Below are 17324 nucleotides of genomic sequence, written 5' to 3' on the forward strand. Positions count from 1 at the left end.
GAAGGGCTCTGTTCTAAGTCAGGGGATACAGTGTTTGAAGGCTAACAGCAGTGAGCAGGACAGAGCTGGTAACGGTGTGCCCAGGGCACACGGTGAAGGAGGTGGAGAGGCTTCTGTGGGGGCCCCAAGGAGAGGATGCTCTGCTCAGCTGGCTCACCAGCAGGCTGTTGACTTCTACCAACACGTCAAGCATCATCTCCTGGGCACGGGAGATTGGGACTTGGCTAGTGGGTCGCTGAGCATCCGTCATCACACAGGGTCTAATTTTCTCTTCTAAAATTCCTAATAGCGTCCTGTGTACAGCATTTAAATGTTGCCTTTATGGTTTCTACCAAGGAGTGCATGCCTATTATCTATGTGGAGGGAAACTTTTCCCGATATATTAAAGCATACAACTGCAACCAACTAACATTTTTATTTCTTCAACGTATAAATTAAAAAAACTCTCGGACTAATTTGACAGAATCTGTTCATTTGGAGTGTCTGCGTTCCGGTTCTGTGCTTTAGTACTAGGTGATAGCAAATCATAATTCACTTTCAAAACAAAATATCTTAACTTTTTCTTTTCTTTCTTTTTTTTTCTTTACAAAATCATATTCTTTGTTACTTGTTCACCTCCAGAGAAATGCTTACAAACATTTTAGACATTTGAGACCATACTACTGCGAGAGGGTAGAAACATTTATTGTAGCAGAATATTAAAGTAATTCACTCATAAGTGTGTTATTCCCCTTATTTTATTGCAACAACTTTTGATTCTTCAGTATAAAGAGAAATCAAAAGGGAAAATCTCTACAGTCTTGGGTTAAGAAGTGTGCTGGGATCTGGTGACCTAAACCGTATGTACAGGATATAAACACATTTATACTTTATATGTACACAGTTAATGGTTATCTAGTCATTATAAATAGTAGGTTTAACTTAGAGTCTACAAAAATAATGATTTTAGATGGGCACATGCAAACCAGTACACATAAACTTATTTGTAAAACACATCTCTATGCTTTTCTTTTTTGCTTTTAAATATAAATGTTGCCATTTAACCATCAGCTAAATGATTTAAATGCAAATCCCAAAGTCCCCAACGAAAAGTATAAAATCTGCTTCTCTCCACAGAGGCACCCTGCTTCAAGTGTTGTTCACCTATTAGTAAAGTCGAGATAATTTTGTCACGTATGAATGACGGGTACAGACCCCATTTTCTCGGATTTAAGACAGTCCTCCAGAGTAAAAGCTTCCTTTGCTCCATTATACAAAAAATCTTGCAGACAGTAGATACTTGTTAAAATGTCACCTTGGCTTTTACCTACTCATCAAAATGAACAAAGTGAAGCCTCCGCCCACTGCCCTGAGCCTGCGCTCTGGGACAGCGCGGCAAAGCCCTAAGCCTACTGGTTCGCGGCACCGTCGGCAAAGGCCGGTGACTGGGGGGGCACAAAAGGCTCATCCTGCTTCTGGTCCTCCTTCACGCTGGCCGCTTGGTCCGTGATGGAGGAGAAGGACATCTGGTCGTGCTCTATGATGTGCACTTGATCCTCCTCCTTGTCTTTCTTCACATAGAACATTTTTCTGAACTTCTTCAGCTCGTGGAGCTCACAGAAGGTTTCCAGAACCACCAACATGGCAATAAGACCAAGAAGCAGGTAACCTGTGTGAGAGAAATGACAGCGTCTCAGTGCGATCAAGCCACGCAAGACGCAACCTATCTGCTGATGAATAAATCCATTGCCACTTCTATAATTTCTAGGGATGTTTTGAATTCCACGGCTCAAAGAGGGACGACCCAGAGAAAAATGGAGAATGACTTAACCTCCTAGACCTAAACAGACGTTTCTCCAGAGAAGGCATACAGATAGCCAACAGGCACATGAAAAGATGCTCAATATCGCTAATTATTAGAGAAATACAAATCAACACTACAGTGTGGTATCACCTCACACCAGTCAGATGGCCATGATTAAAAAATCTTCAGATAACAAATGCTGGAGAGGGTGTGGAGAAAAGGGACCCTCTTACACTGTTGGTGGGAATGTAGATTTGGTACAGCCACTATGGAAAACGGTATGGAGGTTCCTCAAAAAACTAAAAATAGAGCTACCATACGATCCTGCTATCCCACTCATGGGCATATATCCAGAGAAAACTCTAATTTGAAAAGATGCATGCACCCCAATGTTTATAGCAGAACTATTTACAATAGCCAAGACATGGAAGTAACCTAAGTGTCCATCGACAGGTGAATGGATAAAGATGTGGTACGTATATACAATGGGACATTACTCAGCCATAAAAAAGAATGAAATAATGCCATTTGCAGCAACAAGGATAGACCCAGAGATTATCAAACTAAGTGAAGTAAGTCAGAAAGAGAAAGAAAAATACCATATGATGTCACTTATATGTGGAATCTAAAATATGACACAAATAAACTTATCTATGAAACAGAAACAGACTCACAGACATAGAGAACAGACTTGTGGTTGCCAAGGGGGAGGGATGGATTAGGAGTTTGGGGTTAGCAGATGCAAACTATTATATATAAGATGGATAAACAAGGTCCTACTGTACAGCACAGGGAACTACATTCAACATCCTGTGTTAAACCATAATGGAAAAGAATATGAAAAACAATGTATATCTGTATCGCTGACTCACTTTGCTGTACAGCAGAAATTAACACAACATTGTAAATCAACTATACTTCAATAAAATAAATTAAAAAAAAAAAGGAATGACTTAACCTTCTACAACCCTGGATGATTCAGAATCACATGGTGTGACTTTGGGAAAAAAAGAAGTTGGGGCTGATGAGGCATTGTTGAAGAGAGAGAACACACTGCACTCACCCAAGGGCAACCCCCCCTCCACTGTATAATCAGTGCTTCTCAAAAAGCCAGTGACATCGCGGAAGAGTTTCTGATCTATCAGGAGTGCTTGGAACAAAGCTTGCCGCCCTTTTCAGCACTCAATGCTTTTAGCAGTAGAAATTACAGTTTAAGCTAGATGAAAATTCCCTTAAGAATGGACGTGGAGGGACTTCCCTGGTGGTGCAGTGGTTAAAAAAACTCCACGCTCCCAATGCAGGGGGCCCGGGTTCAGTCCCTGGTGAGGGAACTAAATCCCACATGCCGCAACCAAGAGTTCGCATGCCACAACTAAGGAGCCCGCCTGCTGCAACTAAGAACCCAGCGTAACCAAATAAATAAATAAATATTAAAAAAAAAAAAAAGGAACAATGTGGATATTTACAAGGTCTTTGGGTGTGGTTATTTACACTTTCACTGGGACCCGGCTAGCAGACTAAGCTTTCCATTATGTGACCAGTCATTTCTGGGGCACACGGACCATTCATCAAGTAACTCTATGTTTCTTACTCCAAAATGAAAGATAACCTGTTGCTTCAGGTAAAGTGCTATTCCTTGGAATCCGTGATAGGAAAACGGTAATTTTAAGTCAATTCCAAGGCATTTAAAATCGGTTTTCCGGAAAAAAATGTTTTTCATCAGGAAAAGGAACAAAAACACGAAAATGAAAACTCAAAGAGTAACAAAAATCCCAGTTTCATGACCCCAAATGGTAAAACGTTTGAGGACTATTTTCAGAAAATAAATGAACCAGGGAAGTCAGAATCGGTAGCATACTAGGAACAAGGAGGCTGATTACGTCAAGAACGCAAAGTGACAGTTTTCTAGTATCTTTAGAATTTGGTTATTAGGGTTTGGTAATAAGATAGCATATTTTAGAAACAGCAATGACATTGTTAGTAGACTAATGGCTAATCTCCTCCTTTTCCTTTATCCATTATGTAGCCGAACTCTTGAGTGCTGGCAAAAAGAGCCATGATGTTTCAGACAAAAGCTGTGGGACTTTAGCCTATCCACAAACTAATATACCTTTGGAACGTTCATTTGCTCCACCTGGCACACGCACTATTCAGAGAGCCTAAGAAAGCTACAATTCACATGGAAACAAGCCTTAAAACGTTCTGTAAGGATTTAGTACTGCATGAAACATTGAGGACATTAAACCGTTGGGCAAAATTTATGAGCAAATAATTAGCACAAGAGAAAAGCAGAGCTAGCCACCATAATTAATTACAGAAACAAATTCAACATCTCTTAACTCATGAAAAAATTAAATTCAGAGAAGGAGGTAAACATTTTACCCTAATGCAAGACAAGAAAGTCTTGCATTAGGTAATTCTGGTGATACTATAAACTCATAAGGCCATTGGGAAAGCACTGGGTCAACACGATCTATGAGTCACCAAAGGGCATGTTCACTTTGGGTCAGCCAGCCCGCTTCCTGGAAAGATAACAAATTAGAAAAACATGTAAACATACAAAAGTATTTACTGCAGTATTATTTATAATGCCCCCCAACTGGAAGCAATCTAAATATTTGATGGAGGGCTTCCCTGGTGGCACAGTGGTTAAGAATCTGCCTGCCAATGCAAGGGACACGGGTTCGAGCCCAGGCCCGGGAAGATCCCACATGCCGCAGAGCAACTAAGCCAGTGCACCACAACTACTGAGCCTGAGCTCTAGAGCCCGCAAGCCACAACCACTGAGCCCGCGTGTCACAACTACTGAAGCCTGTGTGCCTAGAGCCCGTGCTCCGCAACAAGAGAAGCCACCGCAATGAGAAGCCCGTGCACCGCAACGAACAGTAGCCCCCGCTCACCGCAACTAGAGAAAGCCCACGCGCAGCAACGAAGACCCAACGCAGCCAAAAATAAATAAATAAATTTATTTTAAAAAATAACAAATAAATAAACAAACAAATACTTGATCGAAGCAGGACTAGATGATGGTATAGGCACCCGATAAAATATTATGCGGATATTAAAGATAAATATGGTAACTAGAGGAAGTGTGCAATCACTCCTGTAACCATTTGGTAAATATTTATGGAACTTGTACGGTAGCCAGGCACTGCTGAAAGCACTGGGTGTTTATTAGTGAAGCCTTTGCCCTGAGTGAGCATGGTTTCATAGAAAAGCTAAAACACATACAGTTCAACTAAGCATTCTGTCATGTTAAGACTACAGGATAGGGCCAGGCCAGAACATCTGGCTGCCTGAGTATGTACTGTGATTTCCTAGAAGACATGGCATGAGCCGAGTCTTGAAAAATTCCTGAGAAGGCAGAAATGAAAACTATACGTACGGGGGATGGTGGTGGTGAGATGAACTGGGAGACTGGGATTGACATATATACACTAATATGTATAAAATAGAGAACCAATAAGAACCTGCTGGGTAAAAACATTAAATTCAATACATACAGTATGATGTAATTCTACACATTGTGAAAAGACAGGAAACAGACACACAAAAATAAACAGTTTCTTGCCAATGGATTTCTAAGTTTTCCATGACATTATATTGAATTTTTAAAATATTAAGTTATAAGTCACTGGCCATCTGAATTTTATGCCTATTTTCCACATATAAAATTCTGAAAGCGGCAAACATAGTCTAACTTCTTCAAAAAAGAACCAGATGGACAAATGAGATAAGCAACTGCTTTACGATTTTCCTGGTAAGTGAAAGAACATGATGGATTGTTAACAGGCTACATCCTAGTCCTGGTTTTCTTGAGCTTAAAATAGTTAATAAAGTAGAGCAATTTTTTTTAAGTCAAAAGTTGATTATCGGGCTTCCCTGGTGGCGCAGTGGTTGGGAGTCCGCCTGCCAATGCGAGGGACACGGGTTCACGCCCCGGTCTGGGAGGATCCCACATGCCACGGGGCGGCTGGGCCCGTGGGCCATGGCCGCTGAGCCTGCGCGTCCGGAGCCTGTGCTCCGCCACGGGAGAGGCCACAGCCGTGAGAGGACCGCGTACCGCAAAAAAAAAAGTTGATTATCAAGTTATGCTGTGTGGTGCATTCTTGTGCTACCATTTATAATGTCTATTACATTACTAGTAAGAAATTGATGGGTACTTTTAAGGTGCCTGGGAAAAAATAATTCTCAGTAATAAGACTTTTGCTTAAAGCATTTTGAAAGGAATCATGATGAAATGAAAGTTATGGGAAGGTGGCAAAATGGAAAACTTATCCATGGAAAGCAGTCAGGTCTCTGATGAGCGGCTCTCCACGAGTGGGTGAGGTGGAGCTTGGAACTGCAAACAGAGCCCCGGAGGGCGCAGAGTCTGTGAACCCCAATACTCACACGTGATCCCAATCTTGTAGAGCTCCCTGAATTTTTGATTATAGCCCTCTCCGGGAACATAATCCCCGAGGCCAATGGTGCTCAGGGAAATGAAGCAGAAGTAAAAGGATTCCAGGAAGTTCCAGTCATCCTCTAGGAGGGAGAACACCGCGGCCGGGATGAAGAAGAAGCAGGACACAGTGATCACACCGAGAAGGACAGCGTGGACGATGGCCACCGCCTGCTTGGAGAAGCCCCAGCGGACGTGGAAGTAGAGGACTGGCCTGCGGGTGACATGGATGGTGACACGCTGGACCACTGCCGTCAGGAACAGGAGGGTGAAAGGGATGCCGATGACCGAGTAGATGATGCAGAAGGCCTTGCCCCCGTCGGACAGGGGCACAGTGTGGCCATAACCTGAAAGGGGAAGAGGTGGAAAACACCTTATAAATAACACACGCCTGCCGTCCAGCCGTCCTCCCCTCCCACCCAGGAGATGAGCCAGACGAAATTTACGTTGGTGCTTCAAAGGCTGTATCCTGTTACTGCAGTAAGATTCAACAGTGGGTGCCATACATTTGGGAAGTCCATCCCTCTGGATCAGATCTACCCGGCTCTTCCCGACGCATCCAAGCCTGGTTTTGAGGTCATTGTCAGGCTGAAATAGAAGCTCTGTGTGTGGGGGAGCTAACACCTCGCCGTCTTAGGCCATCAGGGAAAATGCATGATGGGATGCCTCTCTGCCAGGAGGGTGTACCCCTCCCCACTCCGCTCCCCCCAACCCTCCCCAGGAGCCTCGTTAGGATCCAAAGCCAGTACAGACTTGCTCCAAAACACTAGAACCAGGCAGATGATGGTACAGTGGGAAGATGGCGGAAGACTCAGTGAGGATACAGACGTCAAAAAACAGGAAGATAAACGAAGGTTAAAGCACACCGAGTCACAGGGCTGAGTGCTTCTTTTCAAATACTTTGTTCGATGATCTGGTTAAACGGCACATCCACAAACTGTTAACATTTTTTCCGCCTTGTCATTTCTGTAGGTTCCAAGATGCCATATATTCCACAAAACAGACATAAAAAACCCCCACCCGTTAGGGTCAGTGGTCAAAACCTATGTCTCTGATTTTCCACTAGGTTTCAGTCATTCTCAAATCAAGCTAGTCAAGAGACTTCATCTGACAAATGCCTGCAAGAGAGAAGCCAACGGACTGTTTTTAAAATCTCACAAGCCCTGGGGCTTCCCTGGTGGCGCAGGGGTTGAGAGTCCGCCTGCCGATGCAAGGGACGCGGGTTCGTGCCCGGGTCCGGGAAGATCCCACATGCCGCGGGGCAGTGGGGCCCGCGAGGCATGGCCGCTGAGCCTGCGCGTCCGGAGCCTGTGCTCCGCAACGGGAGAGGCCACAACAGTGAGAGGCCCGCATACCGGAAAAAAATAAAAAATAAATCTCACAATTCCTTCATCCTGAAAGGATGCCCATGTCTGAACAAGTCTGTCCAGGAAAAAGCCAACTAAATGCATTTTTGGGGGTGAAATCAGCTTCTGAAAAAAAAAACCCTCACTCATGGGGTTATTATTGAAAAGTGGTTTCAAAATCTGATTTCTAAAATATAACCTGCTTAGAAATAACTCTGAAAAACCTTCAGCTTCAGATCTCCTGATTCTCTGCTTTATACCAGTTTCTGGGGGTACGGGGGGCGGCCCAGGTCTATATGGCCACCAAGAAGCTGCCCCGGTTACTCCTGTGCCTGGCCTCAGCATGACAGTCAAGGTGGTTAATCCCAGAAGGTTATGAACAAATAGGGAGTCCCAGCAATCTACTGAAATTGTATCCACTTGAACCTATCTCCACACCCGTGCATTTTCTGTAAAGAGATGCCGCAGCTCAGACGCTCAGAGGATTGCGAACCACTGTGCTGAGCATCGGGTCCTGAACCCGTCTGGTCCTCGCACACCTAGCTGCTCCTGGAATGCTTCAGCTGATTCCGGGCATGGTTAAAGAGGGAGATGAGTCAGTTAGCGTTTCCAGAGGGTAACGTGAAGGATGGAGAAAGCTTGTCGAATTCTGTTCATGCAAAAAAGGGAAGCAGCAGAAATGTGAACGCCTCACTTTTGAGGAAAAAACGTATTACAGAGGAATCAGACTTTATAAGTAAAGCAGCCCGTATCACAGAAGACAGGGGCCAATCAGAGTCATGCCGGGCACTAAGGAGGAAGGATATTTTAATGGTCAGAGATCTGGAAACAGAATCTGATCATGGAATCTTATTTAACACAACAAAGCCGACTGGAAAGTGATTCACAAATTTGGTAATGAGCCTCTGACCAAAAGTATCAGGACACAACAGGGGAGCAAGCAGAGACTCTGTAAGGGATGGATTGACTTTGGCAGGAATTGTGTAGAGAAAACGTAAGATTAGCTGAACTTGTTAGACTACGTAAAAGTCTTGAAGCCATGATTTTATTACTGTTTGGAAGCATTGCTATGAATTATCTTCACTAAAAGTGTAACACACCTATTTCACATAGCCCACCTCTTCTGTAGCATCTGTTCCAATAAACTACACGATTTCAGTACTAGTAGAAAAAAAAATTAATTTCTAGTTTCAAAATACTTCAGGCTACAGTTTTTACTCTCCAGTGATAATAGCTCTTTTTATTAGAATCTTAACTAAACTTCCATTTACTAAAATGTTATCTCCAAGCCAGAGAGATAATCATTACAAGACTTTAGGATGGCTGTCTGCAGTAATGCTTTTTTTTTTTTTTTCGGTCAGTAGTGTGTTCCCACTAAGAGATTAAAAATCACTAAAGTGTAGATGCCTCTTGAAAGCCAGTTTCTCCTTCTGATGTTTGCATAAATGATTTTTGTTAGTGGAAAGTACACTGTAAAATTTATATCTCATCTGCAGTCTTTACACTTTCAGTGCTTTACTGAGTACACAGCAGTTCTTTTGCAATGGACAGCTGAATGCACCAGACAGAAACCTTCAGTCCTAGTGAATTATAATGAAGCAGTGAATAATTTACTCAAGTTCAGTCAACTGACTCCCCAGATAAATCGCAAAGCAAAGCTCATATTTTTATCTCAGAACCACGTTAAAACCCTTTACAAACTCGGAAGGATTTAGCAGAATGTTAATACCTTACTTATTTGGTGTTCCTTAAATTTTTCTAAGGCTATGCGTATAATTTTGGGGCCCAAAAGATTGAGCATGGCAAAGTCTACTGGAAAAACGAACTTCAAAAACTTAGGATCCAGGGACGTCCCTGGTGGCGCAGTGGTTAAGAATCCGCCTGCCAATGCAGGGGACACGGGTTCAATTCCTGGTCCAGGAAGATCCCACATGCCGCGGAGCAACAAAGCTCATGCGCCACAACTACTGAACCTGCGCTCTACAGCCCGTGAGCCACAACTACTGAGCCTGCATGCCACAACTACTGAAGCCTGCGTGCCACAACTACTGAAGCCCGCGTGCCACAACTACTGAGCCCACGCGCCTAGAGCCCATGCTCCGCAACAAGAGAAGCCAGCGCAATGAGAAGCCCACGCACCACAACAAAGAGTAGCTCCCGCTCGCTGCAACTAGAAAAAGTCCGCATACAGCAACAAAGACCCAACGCAGCCAAACATAAATAAATAAATAATATAATATAATATATATATATTTAAAAAACAAAAACTTAGGATCCAGAGACGAAACTAGGATGTACAAATATTCTTATAGAGTAGCCTCCTATCCCACAATTGCTGGGTTTTCTGTTCTGATTCTGCACCTGTAGAGCAGGTAGGAGGACATGTATCATGCAGGTGAGGGCGTAGGGGGCGCATCACACCGATGACAGTCTCCCAAGAAATCTGGCTTCCCCATCTGTCACTCTAACTGAACAGCCCTGACACGAGGCTAGCTAACATCCAATTTGGAGCCACGCCATGCTGGACACGGGCCTTCTAGTTTTTCTTGTATTTACATCCTCCTGAATGAGATCCAAGAGAACCTGTGGGCTCCTATTCCGTCCATTACAGCAAGTCACAAACGTGCAATTTCTTCACGTGTACCTGATGCTTTTGAGAGAAGTGCCGCTCACCACTACCTCTTGTGGTGACCCTGCCCATATAAAAAAATACTCTTGGGAATTCCCTGGTAGTCCAGTGGTTAGCAGTCCGAGCTCTCACTGCTGAGGGTCCGGGTTCAATCCCTGGTTGGGGAACTAAAATCCCACAAGACATGTGGCACGGCCAAAAAAAAAACAACAACAAACCTCTCATTTATTCATATTATGTAATATAACATGGTACAATGTATGCATTTTCCATTAAGTTTGCTTTACACACGCTAAAAAAAAAAGTTACACAAGAAGAACCTCCAGCTCAGAAGTCAACCCCAGGAGAAAGTCTGAAATAGGTCGCCAACGCTTCCTCTTCCGTAAAAGAGACTTTCACTTGCAATCCTGGATTTCAGCTTCTTCATATCTCTTTCCCTCTAGATTGTGAACCCCCTGAGCGAGAGATCACGTCCTCCTCCACTGTGAATCTCTCCCTGTTCCCCGAAAAGTGCTGGCCAATCCACGGAGGCAACTAACAGTGGGGCTGTGACTGCAAATTCAGGAGGGCTAGAAACTCACTGCACGGCAATGAAGAGGCTTCATTCAGGTCAAGTTGCCTTGTCCTGCCACTTGAATCCTATCTTTCACTTGAAATTCGTTTTTGTTCCACAGTTTCCATAAGTGGTTCATTTCTAGATACCCTGCATACAACAGGTCTTCAAAATTCCTGTTTTACAGCAATCCTTTTCAAAGACCTGCATATGCATAAACTCTGTTCAACCCTCCCACCCAGGCCATCTACACAACAGGGAACGTACAACTTGTGTTACTTTGCTTATAAAAGGAAGTGTGTTTACCAGGGAGAGAGACTCAAGGGAGGTCTAAAGCAGACCCAGTAGAAACAGTGGCAAAGGTTGAAAGTGGGCTACACTCAACACATGTAATGAAGGATGCACAGATGGTAAGAGGTAACAGAGGTAAGACGTCTTGGGAGGTGCAAGTGCTTTTATCAGCATCGCTTCTGCTGTCCCATTCATTCAATCCTTCTCTAAACACTTGGCCTGCTTCTACTCAATCACGATGGCTTCACATCCAAAGAGAGAGAGGCAGTGGCATTCCTGGTTGGGACGCTGCTCTGGTTCCTTACCTCAGGGTGATCATCTCTAAGAGACAGACTGCATTAGCACACTGTAGTTAAAAACTAGCGAATCCTAGCACATGGCTTGAATGTCATAGATGGGAACACCCAGCACTTTTCACAATGGGACTTTCCACCAAAAATGGCACCACGTGAAAGAACAATTAGAAATGATAGCTTAGGCAAGGGGCACCTTCCATGCATGCATGAGTCTGAGGTTCTGGAAAGGAGGTAGGTGAGCTCAAAAGAGCTCCCACTGCTGCCTGCTGTGTGTTTGTGCGCGCGCACATGTTTGTGTAAAATTGAGAATCTCCATAACAAGATTCAAATCCTAAAGTTCTTATTTCCACTTTACAAATGAGAAGACTGAGTTTCCAAGAGTGCAAACAACTGGCTCGAAGTCATACAAATAAATAGATCCCACAGTCTTTCCACTGTGCCACCCCGCTGTGTTGTGTGATGCAAAAAGCCAATGATGCCTCAAAAGTCAACTCAAGTCCTGACGTTATGTCTCAAGAGCTCATGGGGACGAGGTGATGGTGGTGGCCGTCACTCAGAGAAAAGCAATCGTGTTTTTTCCAGTGGCTCCGCGGATCTGAACGTGAGATAATGAAACTCTGGAAGGAGGGGACAGAAAGGGACGAACAAAGGACTGTGTGGCTCTCACACAGAGATGGTTCAGGAGCGAAGAGACTGGGGTGACCCTACAGGATCAGGAGGCAGGTCAGCACCTAATCCATCAAGGGCCAGTGGGCACAGCCATGTCAGCTCCAGATCCCTGAATTCCAGCTTAGAAGCCACGTGGATGAACCACTATGCTAAGTGGTCATCAATGAAGAAGAGGTTAGAGGAGAGTCTTTATGTTACATCAAGAAAACATGAAATCCTAACAAATGAGCGGTGACCTTGGAAAGTAGAGTTTCTGTGGCCATAACTAATATCAGTGATATAACCATAGAATAAGGTCCAATAAAATTCCTATATTCCTGCTTTAATTGTTAAACTTAAATGTTGATAACTCCATCTGGAATCCTTGCCTACAAATAAATACACAACTGCAGAGGCACCAGTCAAATGGGATAGGATGCCCTGTGGCCCAGAAGATGAGTTATATTCCAAAGAGGTTCACATAAACATCAGCTGAAAGTTTCCATCAAAACTGTATGTTGGGGGCTTCCCTGGTGGCGCAGTGGTTGAGAGTCCGCCTGCCCATGCAAGGGACACAAGTTCTTGCCCCGGTCCGGGAAGATCCCACGTGCCGCGGAGCGGCTGGGCCCGTGAGCCATGGCCGCTGAGCCTGCGACTCCGCAGCCTCTGCTCCGCAGCGGGAGAGGCCACAACAGTGAGAGGCCCGAGTACCGCAAAAAACAAAAACAAAACAAAACAAAAAACTGTATGTTGTAAAAAAACGATTCATTCTTCAATATGGAAAGTACATTTTCATTGGAAAACTTCACAGAATACTGATGAAAAGGTCTCCTTGACCACCCACCTCCTCTTCAACTCCAGGTCTCCAGAGGTGACTGTTATGAGTCTGTAGCCAATAGTTCCTGAAATTTTTCAAAGCATTTAGCTCCATATACATAGATTTCCAGAAAAACACAGTTTTAGTTTGTTTCTATCATGAATAGTATACCGCACGTATGGCTGTTCTGCTACTGTTTTCTTTCTGATGATTCTGCTTCAACGTGTAGTTTTTCACCGTTTGCTACCTGCTTATTGAGCGTTTGTTCTACAGTATCCAATCAGAAAGATTAAATTTTCTAATTTAAATTTTTCAGCGAGCAACCTGGCCAACTTTGGGATTCCTATTATGAATGCTTTCTTTTCTAAGCATTAACAACTTTCAGGGTTCATTTCCTGTCACTCTAAAACCATGTGCTTACAAATGAACTTATTTACAAAACAGAAATGAACTTATTTACGGATATCGAAAACAAACTTATGGTTACCAAAGAGGAAACGTGGCGGTGGGGGGAGGAAGGAATAAATCAGGAGCTTAGGATTAACATACATACACTACTGTATATAAGACAGATAACCAACAAGGACCTACTGTAGAGCACAGGGAACTCTACTCAATATTCTGTGATAACCCATGTGAGAAAAGAATCTGAAAAAGAATGCATATATGTATATGTATAAACGAATCACTTTCGTTGTACACCTGAAACTAATGCAACATTGTAAATCAACTAGACTCCAATAAAATTTTAAAATAAATAAAAAATAAAATATGTGTTTATTCATTTTACCCCTTACACTAGTCCTATGAATACTATCTAGTGCTAAGTGATCCCAACTGTTTCATTTCTATTTGTTTTCTTTTCCTTCGCACTGTTTAATTTTTTAATCTCTTGAATGGTGTTTTTTAGCTCTAGAGTTCAAATTACAATGATCTTTACCTTTTTCCTTTTTCATATTTTTAGACCATCTTCAATCTTTTTTTTTTTTTTTTTTTTTTTTTTGCGGTGCAACGGCAGGCTCAGCGGCCATGGCGCACGGGCCCAGCCACTCCGCGGCATGTGGGATCTTCCCGGACCGGGGCACGAACCCGTGTCCCCTGCATCGGCAGGCGGACTCTCAACCACTGCACCACCAGGAAAGCCCCTCAATCTATTTTTAAGACATGTATCCCTATAATGTCTTCTCCTACCAGCCTCTCCATATCCTCACAAGCCAAGATCACCTTATGAAGCCCTGCTTCATAAAATCGAAATTATCAGAGACATAAATAAAAGTTGTGGAAACTTGGGCTTCCCTGGTGGCGCAGTGGTTGAGAGTCTGCCTGCCGATGCAGGGGACGCGGGTTCGTGCCCAGTTCCGCGAAGATCCCACATGCCGCGGAGCGACTGGGCCCGTGAGCCATGGCCGCTGAGCCTGAGCGACCGGAGCCTGTGCTCCGCAACGGGAGAGGCCACAGCAGGGAGAGGCCCGCGTACCGCAAAAAAAAAAAAAAAAAAAAATGCTAACAGGCCCGCTCGCACTGTTCGGCCATCATTTAGCAACATTTGCAGGAAGATGTTACACACTGCAGGGGTGCTGGCCAGGAAACGGTGGCCAAGGGCACTTCTGGCTGATCATCGCAGGTCTCTACCTGTTCCCTCTGAAAGAGAATCAGGTCATAATCTCTCTGTACCTTCCCCAGCACCAGCTTGCTCAAGCGGCCACCTACTGAGCACTGTCACTTAATCCCCTTGTTAGGTTACCAGAGGCGCAAGAGGGTAGCGCGTGACCCAATAGCCAATATGAGATCATCACCAGATTAGTTCCGGTTTTCAGTATAGCTTTCCCAGGATTCCACGCAGCCCCATGTATTGTGGTCTCCCAGAAGGGAACAGACGAGGCAGGGTAAACAGGCTTAGAGCTGGCTAGTTGGAGTCATTTCAGGGGGCTCTGGCATGCAGGGGCTGGTCCTAGTTGTCTGGAACCTGGTGCTGGGGTAGTCCCCTGGTACAAGGGCGGCGGGAGAGTATCTTAGAAAGACAGCCCGATAAAGGAGGTGCTGGGGTGAGGGCTCTGGACTGGCTGGTTTGGATAGGAAAAGCACAGTCACAGGTGGGCCCTTTACCATCTCGGGATTGGCTAAGCCTGGGAGGGGCAGTTCCTGCAGGATCAACAAGGCCCCAAGATTCCAGAGTATCACAATAAAGAGACACGTCATACAGAAGGAGAGCGAAACCAGAGCCTACCTCTAGGGAGGCACGCCCATCGGGCTGGCCCAGAAGCAGTGCCAAGCCTGAGCTTATTCTAGCAACCAAACCAGGAAGAATCCAGCGTAGTGGATATGGGAATGGGGAGGTGAGCTTGCGAGCATTCAGGGAATAAGGCCAATACATAATTACAATGACACTTCATGATACTTCAAATTTCTAGAACCTTTAAAGTATCCTCGGGACCTCCCTGGCGGTCCAGTGGTTACGACTCCGCACCTCCAATGCAGGGGACGTGGGTTCCACCCCCGGTCGGGGAAGTAAGATCCCATGTGCCACATGGTACGGCCAAAAAAAAAAATCCTCATATTTGGTCCTTGTTAACTCTGGTCTCCCCTGCAGACCTGGGAAGAGTGTTCCAAAGAGAAAATGAATGTAAAGCATTTGGTATGTTATGACCCAGGCACTTGCTTTCTAAGTGTCATCTCCTTTAATCTTCACATCAGCTCTTTGAGATAAGCATGCCAAGTCCCTAGTTTACAGAAAAAGAGACACTGAGATTAGACCGTTTACCGAAGTTCTAAGAGCAAGCTCATGGCAGAGGCAGGATTTGAACCGTGTGTTTACCAATCTTTTAAATCAGGCCATAGGGGCTGTGATGAGGGGTAACAGGGAAAAACAGAGGAGCGATGATGGCTGACTACATGGGCGATAAAAGCTGGAGAAATCCCTGTGTGTTCCCAAATCACGGAATACTCTGAGACAGGTCAGACCTAAAGCAATGACCACAGGGCATGGCTAACCTGTGCTGGGAGCTCCCAGAAACTCACCCTGCCCTGAGGGTCCGGGGCCCTGGGTGAGAGCTAGGCTATGATAAAAGAAATTTTCACATATTGAGATTTAGGGGGGTCGTTCTGGCTAATACAAGAGATAACTTGAATTTTATGCTAACTAAAAATAGCCTGTTTGGGCTTCTCTGGTGGCACAGTGGTTAAGAATCCACCTGCCAATGCAGGGGACACAGGTTGGAGCCCTCATCCAAAAAGATCCCACATGATGCGGAGCAACTAAGCTCGTGTACCACATCTACTGAGCCTGCGCTCTAGAGCCCACGAGCCACAACTACTGAGCCCGCATGCCACAACTACTGAAGCCTGCGAGCCTAGAGCTCGTGCTCCGCAACAAGAGAAGCCACCGCAATGAGAAGCCCGCGCGCTGCAACAAAGAGTAGCCCCCGCTTGCCGCAACTGGAGAAAGCCCGTACGCAGTAACAAAGACCCAACACAGCCAAAAATAAAATAAATAAATAAACTTTAAAAAAACCCAACCTGTTTGTGGCCTGTCAAATCTACATTGTACATCTGCTTTAATTTTTAAAGAAAAGGGCACACTGACCAGAAGTAAAGAAGGTCCACACGAAACACAAAGATTAAATGCCTCCCTTCCTAGGATACCAAGGCTGGGACTCCTTTGATGACAAGCCTGCCTTCCCAGGTGCTAAGGCCATGCTGACTTGCTGTGCATGTGCTGGTCTGTTTCTTTTAAACCTTGAAGGAATGGATCCCTGACTTGTTTGACGTTCTTTGTTCTGACAAGATATAAAACTGTGTCGAAAGCCATGCTTCTCTAGAGCAGTTTCTCAGAGTCATATGGGAAGCTGGCTCCCGGGCTATAGTCCTCAGATGGCTCAGATAACACTCTTTTCTATTCTTATTATTGATTGTTTATTGATTTTTTTTTCATCCACAGCTATCTAGGCAGCACACTGACCTGTTCTGATTCTCCCCTGGACCTGAGACTTCTGCTTGGCCCAGTCTGTTTCTAATTCATTGTTTTTCTGGGGTTTTTTTGTTTTGTTTTTAAAATATTTATTTATTTGGTTGTGCCAGGTCTTAGGTGCGGCACGTGGGCTCCTTAGGTGCGGCACGTGGGCTCCTTAGGTGCGGCACGCGGGCTCCTTAGGTGCGGCACGCGGGCTCCTTAGGTGCGGCACGCGTGTAGGATCTAGTTCCCTGACTAGGGATCGAACCCAGGCCCCTGCATTGGGAGCGCAGAGTCTTATTATCCACTGCGCCACCAGGGAAGTCCCTGTTTCTAGTTCACTGCTGCCTTTGCTTTGGGGTTACTCTCAGTATTTCTTTCCACCTCTGTTCCCCTTTGAGCTAATGTAGAAGAAATGTTTAGGTCACCCCTGGTCCACCCGGTCCCAATTCCACGAGAACAGGGATGAGAGGGTTTATACCCCCTCCTGATGAGTGCCCTCCACACCAACCTCTTGCAGACGTTACAGCCCGTTGCAGAGGATGCTCTACACCCACGGGCCCGGCATTCT

The 17324-nt window shown here is 44.9% G+C and overlaps 1 protein-coding gene across 1 annotated transcript in view; it reads right to left on the reverse strand.

The window, feature by feature from the left end:
* Positions 1-724: 724 nt before the first annotated feature.
* KCNK1 (potassium two pore domain channel subfamily K member 1) overlaps positions 725-17324 on the reverse strand; it is a 52874-nt gene continuing 36274 nt past the window's right edge. The window contains exons 2-3 of the mRNA XM_065894624.1: positions 6176-6571; positions 725-1648 (exon numbers count right to left, since the gene is read on the reverse strand). Of these exons, the coding sequence (XP_065750696.1) occupies positions 1389-1648; positions 6176-6571 (656 nt within the window). The 3' untranslated portion in view covers positions 725-1388. The remainder of the gene's footprint in view (positions 1649-6175; positions 6572-17324) is intronic.

This window comes from Phocoena phocoena, chromosome 16 (assembly GCF_963924675.1).
Source record: "Phocoena phocoena chromosome 16, mPhoPho1.1, whole genome shotgun sequence".
NCBI classification, from domain to species: Eukaryota; Metazoa; Chordata; class Mammalia; order Artiodactyla; family Phocoenidae; genus Phocoena; species Phocoena phocoena.